The 9,592-nt window shown below is 37.3% G+C and overlaps 1 protein-coding gene across 1 annotated transcript; it reads left to right on the plus strand.

Moving 5' to 3' along the window:
• Positions 1 to 801: 801 nt before the first annotated feature.
• On the plus strand, positions 802 to 9,297 carry LOC149831849 (uncharacterized). The gene is made up of 8 exons (XM_090014185.1): positions 802 to 1,154; positions 6,322 to 6,469; positions 6,560 to 6,710; positions 7,296 to 7,421; positions 7,642 to 7,722; positions 7,833 to 8,025; positions 8,118 to 8,382; positions 8,891 to 9,297. Exons 1-8 carry the CDS (start codon positions 981 to 983, stop codon positions 9,124 to 9,126), a joined length of 1,374 nt encoding a protein of 457 aa, XP_089870311.1. The 5' UTR covers positions 802 to 980; the 3' UTR covers positions 9,127 to 9,297.
• Positions 9,298 to 9,592: the final 295 nt, after the last annotated feature.

A 9,592-nucleotide genomic window follows, 5' to 3' on the forward strand; every position in this document is an offset into this window, starting at 1 on the left:
TAGTGAATTTACGTCTAGTAACTTCATGTTTCAAATATTTAACAAGACCCTTCACTTTTTAAGAAATTGCTGGATTAGTCGCTTATTACTTTCTACTCTTTTAAAACGAGTCAGGCATAAGCTTTTCATCATCCGAATCTGAATCCTAAGTGAATCCGTTTAACCATCATCCGATTGGTTGAATATGATATTGGCTACATCCGATCCAGTTTACATCCCTTAGGCACTATTTTAAACATTTGCAAAATTTGTGGCATTAAATATAATTTTGGGCTTATATGTAAATTACTTAATAGGTTTATAATTTCTTACTACTAAAAAGTTTATATGAAAGTATGAAACTAGGTTCAATTGTATATGTACCAACATTCTTAAGTTTTTGGAAGAGTTTCTTACTAAGTATTTTTTTTTTTGGATAGGCAAGCTGAGGTTAGGCCGGCTACGGGTTTATTAAATTGAAAAGTATGAAAGGCCCTCTACAAAAGCATGCTTCCTCGCCTCGAAGGTCGCCGATTCGAGGGGTGGATCTTTCCAATTCTTAGTATTTCTTACTTTTAAATATGGTTTTTTAAATGAGTTTTGTACTAATACATTGTATTAAAACACCTAATACCAGGTATACAAGCGCGTATTGAGTACCAATATATTTGAAGCAAAAAATCACAAAATAGGGGTTTCATAGAAACATGAGGGTCTTTTTATGAATAAAGGACAAGCGAGGGGCTTTTTGAAATATTTCGCCAGGGACCCTTTTTAACGGTGCCATGTCCCCTTTTTAACGCTCTGGCTGTGGTGATCGGAACCGTGTGTACTGGAGAATCCACCGTCCCGACGGAGAAGTTTTCCGGCGAGCCCCGGTGCCCGAGGGATCCGTGCCCTCAGACTCCTGCCGGAGAATTAACCCCCGTATTCTTCTTCTTCTTAGTCATCGTCTTCGTGGGCGAGCCGTCGGTTTCTCTCCGAGGAGGGGGGAGGGGGAGATGAGGAGCACTCCCACCAGAGCGCGGATGAGGGTGACGGCGGCGAAGCGGAAGCGGCCGGTTGTCTCCGAGAACTCGGTGAAGAAGCTCCAGCGGCGAGAGATCGGTTGCTTCAGGAGCGTTGGCTGCAGCCTCTCGAACGCCCAGGAGAAGTTCCGGAACTTCCAACTCCAGGTCAAAGATTTCCCTCTCCTCTCGATACTCAAAATTTCTTCTTTAGCGTCCTTTCCATTCGGTTTTGCGCTCGCCTCGGGTTTCTGCAGCGAGCAGGCACCTGGATTTAGGGTTTGCGGATTGTTTATGTTTCCAATTAGGGTTTCTGACGGATAGCGTTTGCGTGAGAGTGCTCGATTAGGGTTTATAAGAAAGTGATATCTTTCTTGTTGCTTCAGTTCCTTGGAGATGATCAGGAATGTGTGAGAATGACATTTCTATTATGAAAACTAGGGTTTTGGTAGAAGGAAATTGGTGAACCTGAGGAAAATGGATGGTTTGTACGATAAATTTACATTAGTCAAGAGTTAAGGTATCATTTCTTCTCTCTAAAAAAAAGGTATCATTTCTTCTGGGTTAGCATTTTTGTCTTCGTTTCGTCAGTAAATATGAAGGGTCTATTCGCTACTCACGGTAACTAGAAGGTTGATGAATAGTTTATCTAGGGTTTAATGATTTATTCCGCACTAATTAAGGAAATGGAGTTTTTTTCGCTAAATTATCATTAATAGAATGGTAATGAATCTTCAATCCAGGGTTTGTCTTTTCTTCTTCGCCTCGCTTATAAGAGAACCAGGCTATATCCATTCTTTTAAGTTTCTTATTCATCCCTATCAAATCTGAGAATCATAATCCTTAGTTAATTCAAATTGCACTTGATCCTTGCTGTATTAGGATACTGACAGGCATGCCTTCGTGGGTGGGATACCTTGGCGCTACTTTGGTTTGTCTTTGGATCCCATTAATTGTTCAGAAGTTGCCAAGGATACAGCTCATGTTCTTGTGGAAACACTTGGAATTCCCAATAGGATGAATCCTTATTTGGTTTTAATGCTTATTTTCTTGAGTGAAACATAGAAAATAGCATGGTCATTAATATCATTAAGTGGGTGGAGGCAGTTATTAGGGTCCTAGGCTCCTAGCTGTGTTGATATATCTGGATTAGGCATACAAAATTGACAATCTATAGTCGCCATTGTTTAGCTTATTCTTTTATATGAACATTCTGGTCCATGAAGGATCTTCCACATTCCAATTGTGAAAATCCAAGATGGATTTGTCCATGAGTTTGAAACGTTAGCATACCATATGATAATGGTAGAAGAGATGCATGCTTCACGTGGAACATTCTAAAGTTTGTAGCCTATAAAAAATAAGAGCTCTGCCATGCAACAGTAACCTGCCCTGCTAACTAATGTTGCATGTTTCAAGCTTCTCCAACCAATGGGTGAATTATGTTTAGAAGTTGCGGCAATGTTCCCAATATTAAAAATTAGGAATTCATAGGATCTCTATGTCTCGTTAATGCATGCTATGGTTGCCTGTTCCCACAAGGTAATGCCTTTTAAAACTACTCATATGGTTAATTACATTGCTCGAAAATGACGTCCCCGGTACTAAATATAAGTTTTGTAATGTTCTAGGTGGGGGATGAGTCAAATTGCTTTTTCTTGCATGGTTACGTATACCCGAGGTGCATCCCTGCAAGCTTCTCCAACTACTGGATGAATTGACATTAGAAGTTGTGGTGTTGGTTCCAAATGTGTGTAATTTGGAATTCATAGGATCTCTACGTTGTTAATGCATGTTATGATTGCTTGTTACCTATAAGAGCATGCCATTTATAACTACTAAATATGATTAATCATGTTGCTTCAAAATGGCATTTTGGACATCAACTTTAAGTCTTCAAATGTCCTAGGTGTGGAATAAGTGGGAATGTTTTTTCTTGGCTGGTCACGTATATACTAGGTACATCTTCATTGGATTGTGCTTTTGATAGGCTAGGTTATCCTGAGCTTGTTTTATTTTAATTGGCAATGATTAACAAGAATCTTTTTATTTCCTTGGAAAATAAATTGTCACCAAAGCTACCTAACAAGAATCTTTAAATCCCTATTTCAAGGTTTTTGTGATTTCACCTTCCATTCAAGGCTATATATCTTAATTATAAGTGTAAAGAAAGAAGAGCTTTCAAGAACACACAAAACGTCCACCAAAGAATCCAAAGTGGACAAGCACAAATGCCACTAAGGGCACACACCAAAGAAGGCACAATATTAAAATTTAATATTTTATTGATCACCAAGTATGCAAGATACATACCATCAATAAGGGAAACATTCCATGTGTATACACAAAGAGAGACGGAGTAGAGAGAGTAAAGAGGTAAAGTGAGAAGTCCACTAGCCGTTAGACCTAGGAAGTCAAACCTATGAGCTGGAAGAGGTTTGGTGAAGAAGTTTACCAATTGGTACTTTGATGTAACATAGGGCAGTTCAATGTTGCCTTGTAGATACTCCTCTCGTACATAGTGACAATCCATCTCGATATGTTTGGTGCACTCGTGAAACGTATGATTGGTGGCAATGAAAATCACTCTCTTGTTGTCATAGCACATTTTCGAAGCTCCTGTTACTTGAATTTTTGTTTCGTAGAAGAGATGCGACCAGGCCTTGTTAAGCTAGATTATCTCATCCCTTACTGAACTTGTGCACACAGCGGTCATTGGTTTGAGAACTTGTTTTTACGGACGTGATCTACATGGTTTGTTTAGTAAGAAACTTGTTTTTAATCATGTGATTATGACATGTAATTAGGTTTTTAAAAGGGTGAAAAAATCAATGGCCCACAATGTGCCAAAATTTCATAACTCAAAAGTTCACATTTTTACATCAGAGAAGTACGATCCAAGGCTTGATCCTTAGCAAACAAACCATGTTGAACACGTCTATGTGGTTAATTTAGTCGATACAACTTGCACTTATGATTTTTAGCTCATTATTTTCGTACCTTCATTAGTAGCCAATATTTACCCTATATATATATCATAAACAAAAAGAAAAGGACAGAGATGTCCTTATGTAGACATCCTTATATGACCATAGTTGACCACATTCAGAAAACATGGTGAAAGACCATGCATATCAGTAAAGACAAAAATGGCCCTGTCTGTATAAACATTAATAACAAATGTATGCACAATATATTTTTACAGTTTCCAGATAACTCCATCAGCGAGCTGGCTATGTGTCGGGATTTTTTTCCTCATTTACAATGACAGTTTTTCTATATGTACTTATTTACATGGTAAAATTAACCTATTAATCCTATATATACTCAATAGCCTATTTTTTTCCTTTTCAGTTTTGAAATGATTCTTTCCTACGGCATCTCGTGTTTTTAGAAGTACCAGAGTGAGATGAGAAAAATAACCATGAAAAATAGTTGATAAATTGGGAATGAAAGACTTGCGGAAACAAGATTGGAACCGATGAGGATAACTGGCTAAAGAAAACAATTTGCAACAAGATTTGATCTTTCATGGTATAATCTGCACACTGTACTGCCCTCAGTAGTGCCTAGGTGACACATAGGCACCATCTAGAAACTTAAACAAATGCATTGATATATAAATAAAAACTGCAGAATATGTCAACAATATGAAATATTACAAAAATACTAAATTCTTTCAAATTTTGTTAGTATTCTCAATGAAAGTTTTATTATTTTTCTGATTAAGTTTTCCCTAGGCACTTGGTTGGCACCTAGGCACCTATGTCACTTATGTGCTGGTACGGGTACGGATACGGCATGGAAATTCAAAAAAATGTGGGTATAGGGACATGGCTATATATATATATATATCACATAAATACAAAATAAATTCAAAATAAACTGGATATAATCTAAATATATATGCTATATCTAAAATATATATTATATACTGAAAATATAAAGTTATAAACTGAAAATATAATTGTAAATTATAAATTAAATACAAACTTGTATGTACCTAGGGTAAAATGGCATGTTCGAGTGTTGACGCATGTCAACACGGGGATACACGTGTCGACACAGGTACAGAGGAAAAAATGGAGTGTTCGGGTACCATAGCTAGGCACTATGCAGCAGTTAGGTCACCACGTTAAACCTTGTGACTCTACATGCGATTGTTATTATAATGACTAACAATGTAACCAACAGTTGAATAAAAAAAAAGCCTTTTAAGTTATGATTACTATTAACTATGTAGCTAATATTATAGATATAAACAAGGGGGCTGAATGAGATAGCTGGATGGTTAGGTTGCACTATCATAACTGAGGGGTCTTGGGTTTGAACATAATGGGGTTTATCCCCAGTTTTGTTATCAAGAAAAAGAAAATTATACAGAGAATTAATATGATGGATATCATTTGAAAGGAAGGTATAAGTACTCTTTAAAAGGTAAAAGTATGTTACCAAATTGAACATAAAAGGCTAAAGTGGATAGCTTTGGACACAAATTTATAGCTTTCAAATGATTAGTGAAAATTTGGTATAACTGCACTAGATCAAACACGGAGATAGTTGAAGAAAAGTTAAATTAAAACATGCTGGGTGTTGTAAGGTGCTTACATTTCAAAGGTCCTAATCTGCCAATATGAATTTCTTGGGATGAAGGGTGGGAGAGAACTTTCTCAACAAGGGAATGTCATATGTGCTCTTAGATGAGGCTTGTATGTTACACCTTGAGTCACAACTTTCGGTATTGGTAAAAACAAATTTATGATGCAGCCTTTGAAGGGTGAAGGTTTGTGGTGATCTTCATTTCAAAAAATAAGTAACCTAAATAATTTATTTCGAAGATTAGAGGTTTGACCATGTTCAATTACAACTTTACATGCCTGCCACTGTAGTTCTTTCCCTGTTCCTGAAAATTTCTTATACCGGAAAATTTCTTTTTTCCCAATTAGGACTTAGCCATGGTTCGAATATTTGTGGCATAATCAGATGTCTTTATTTCTTCTTTGCCCCTGTAGCTGAAATTTGAAGTCCCCAATTTTTGCAGAAAGAAACTTTGAACTTGATGCTCTTTCTTTTCTTTCTGGTTTGTTGTTCTCCTGTGCTTTTCCTGGCCACTTTTCATCACATCTCATCATGCATCTTTGGAAAGCCTACAATGGTCTGCAATAACATATTTTAGAGAATGCAAAATGGTGCTTATTTTTGTTTTTTCCCTAAGGTGATTCTTTATTTATATTGATTACTACTGGTGATTCTTTTGTTTGTTATTTTTATATTAACAATTTACATTTAAGATTTTGAAGGATTACTGAAGTTTCACGTAATTGGCTATATGCAGGAGGAATTTGATACCTTTGACCCGAAAGCTCATTGTTTTCTGAAGTTACAGTTCCTTAAGAAACGTTCAAAAATCATAGAGATTGTTGCAGCAAGAGATGTTATATTTGCTCTTGCTCAGTCTGGTCTTTGTGCTGCATTCAGTCGGAGTAAGATTTCATATGTGATTTTTGTCATTCAATTTTGGTAGATAATCTTGGCAATGGCCTTTAACTGTTCTCTTGTGATGTTTCTAACAGCTACAAATGAACGGATATGCTTCTTGAACATCAGTCCAGACGAAGTGATCAGAAGTCTCTTCTATAACAAAAATAATGACTCATTAATTACCGTATCAGTCTATGCTTCAGATTGTTTTAGCTCCTTGAAGTGCAGAACGACTCCTATAGAGTAAGAGAACTTCCGGTATTTTTACTGAAACAGTCAATAACATGGCATCAAATGTTTAAACTGTATAAACCCTGGTAAGCTTATCATATGGTAACCTGCTGTGAGTGCAAGGCGAGAATCTCATGGACTTGGTTGCTTAGAAAAGAAAGAAACAAAAGGAGTTTTTCAACGTCTAAGGGAGGGAACAACCATACTCAGCCAGTCTGCATAGTGCATGATCCACAAGACACAGCAATAGCTATTCCTATGTCACGTGTACACTTGTTTCTACTCCAAAACCATATTCCCTTATATACCATTCTTGATGTAAAACTCTGAAAACTGTTGTAGTGCCACTTGGTTCTACTCCAAAACCATATTCCTTTATGTACCGTTCTTGGTAGAAAACTTTGAAAACTGTTGTACTGCCATGTGCATTTGACATAGAGTTTCCCAAATTGCTGTTAGGATCATACCAAGATATTGTAGGGCCGACCACTGTAACTTCTTTTTGAATATTGGGCCAGTTTCACTGTATAAAATTTAATTGTAGTTTCTAGTACGGCCTCTTATCCTCTATTGCCTGTGTTTTTTGTTTCTTTGCAGATATATCAGAAGGAATAAATTAGATTGTGGATATGCTCTATTTGAATCAGAATCTCTGAAATGGCCTGGTTTTGTGGAGTTTGATGATGTGAATGGAAAAGTTCTGACTTATTCAGCCCAGGATGGGTAAGTCACTTGTATTATCTGAAATGCTGCAAGTCTTAGATACTTGATAAGCTACTTGAGCCAAACTTTCTCTAGGCTTAGGCAATCCATCATTGATTAGTGCTGAGTTGCCTCAAGCTGACACTTTCCTGTCTGATTTCAGTTTTATTATGGTTACAAATTTGTATCTTTTCTTATAAATCTCAGAAGCACCCCATTGGCCATGTCCTTTCGGTTGCAGGATATACAAAGTTTTTGATTTGAAGAACTACTCCTTTCTCTACTCAATACCTGACAAAGACATTCAGGAAATCAAAATCAGGTTTCATCTTTTTCTGCATTCTGGTTTAGTAATGTTCAGTCTGGTTCAATCTTGCTATGTGAAAATTGTAAACATCCATCTGAATCCTTGCAATTTTTTATTGATTATAGTCCAGGTATAATGCTTCTAATATTCAACAGAGCCCCTGGCTATGTTCCTCTTAAGATACTCTCCATTGAAGATGGAACTGTATTAAAATCTTTTAATCACTTGCTGCATCGCAACAAGAAGGTCGATTTCATTGAGCAGTTTAATGAGAAGCTCCTGGTCAAGCAAGAAAATGAAAACTTGCAGATTCTTGATGTGAGTGTCTGCCGTCTGCCCTCATTGATTGACATGTATTGACTATTTGCACTTTGCTATTGTGTATGTGACATTCTTTTACTGCTAAACAGGTAAGAGATTCGGAGATAACAGAAGTTAGCCGGACAGAGTTTATGATCCCTTCAGCTTTCATTTTCCTCTATGAGAACCACCTCTTCTTGACATTCCGTAACCAAACAGTTGCTGTGTGGAATTTCCGAGGAGAACTCGTCACTTCGTTTGAGGATGACTTACTATGGCACCCAGATTGCAATACAAATAACATTTATATCACTAGCGATCAGGATCTGATCATCTCCTACTGCAAATCAGAAGAAACTCGAAAGGATGGACAAGGTACTCCTTTGAATTCTACTTGGTATGCATCTGAATTATTTTTTCAGCAGGAATGCTGTTTTTTTTTTTAACCACATTGGCTGATTTACTTTTAAGTTATTTACTTGATTCTTTTAGATATCGTGGTCTCTGTGACTGTTTTGCTGTTCATTTTCGGCAGTCTATCAAAGATCTGTATCCTTTTGATGTTTTAAAGTTTGAGAATTTGTCAAGTTGATTTCCCTGAAACCAGGAAAACCACTGAAATTTTTATTCATCCAGCTAAATATGACCTAACCCAAGATAGTGTGTGTGCCCATTGTCACATTAACCTTGCTCGACCTGGTTTTTCCATGGGCGTGGTGTGTCTGGTCTCTAGAATTCGTTTCAAGCCTCTAATGGGGTCTATTGGTGGCTTGTAGTTAGTCTTGGTCCAACATGAAACTGGTGGCCCTGGCTATAACTGCCATTTCTGACTTGTTTCATCTTATATGGCATTTATGAGACTATTTTGCTGAATCCTGTGCAGTCGATATAGTTGGCTCAATCAACATGAGCAACATAATGACTGGGAAGTGCATTGCGAAGATCAGTGCAGGTGATCCTGGGCTGAAGATAAGCCCCCGAGGAAAACGTGGGCGTTCATATGTCCGTTGCACCGTCCGCGAAGCGCTCGATGATGTAACTGCGCTCTTTTATGATGAAGACCGCAATGAGATCTACACAGGCAACAAGCAAGGATTGATCCATGTGTGGTCCAATTAGCTCACTTGTGCAGGATGGATACATCCAGATTTATATATTTACTTTTGTTGTGTACATGGTACGCTGAGGATAGAGAAACCTTTCGTTGCCCTAGTTGCTGGGTGTATCTGTATGAGAATTTTAATCATGATCTCTAAGTACTTTATAATAGAAAAATTCCCATTAGGAAAATGAAATCTTTCAGTGACTTGCATGCACCTTAACTCCCCAATCATGTATGGCTTTCCCTTTTTTTTGTTTTTTATATGATTGGAGGATCTGGAAGTACTTGCAGATTCGTAGAGGAAAAGATTGCTGCCTTTCAACAGGGTTACTAGTCCAAAAATTCTACACATATGGGAAACCCATTGTCTTGAAAACCGTTTCCAAAACCGAAACGGGAAGTTTGTAAAAATACATGGAAAACTATTTCTTATGTAGTGACAAACTCATTTAACATTACATGGGAACTGTCAGAGGGACACGC

This window comes from Nuphar pumila, chromosome 7, assembly GCF_984573655.1.
Source record: "Nuphar pumila chromosome 7, dmNupPumi1.hap1.1, whole genome shotgun sequence".
Classification (NCBI taxonomy): Eukaryota; Viridiplantae; Streptophyta; class Magnoliopsida; order Nymphaeales; family Nymphaeaceae; genus Nuphar; species Nuphar pumila.

Coding starts and splice junctions, on each gene's coding strand:
- LOC149831849 (XM_090014185.1), top strand. CDS start 981: ATGAGGAGCACTCCCACCAGAGCGCGGATGAGGGTGACGGCGGCGAAG. Junction 6,711..7,295: donor TGCAGAACGACTCCTATAGA/GTAAGAGAACTT, acceptor GTTTCTTTGCAG/ATATATCAGAAGGAATAAAT. Junction 7,422..7,641: donor ACTTATTCAGCCCAGGATGG/GTAAGTCACTTG, acceptor TTTCGGTTGCAG/GATATACAAAGTTTTTGATT.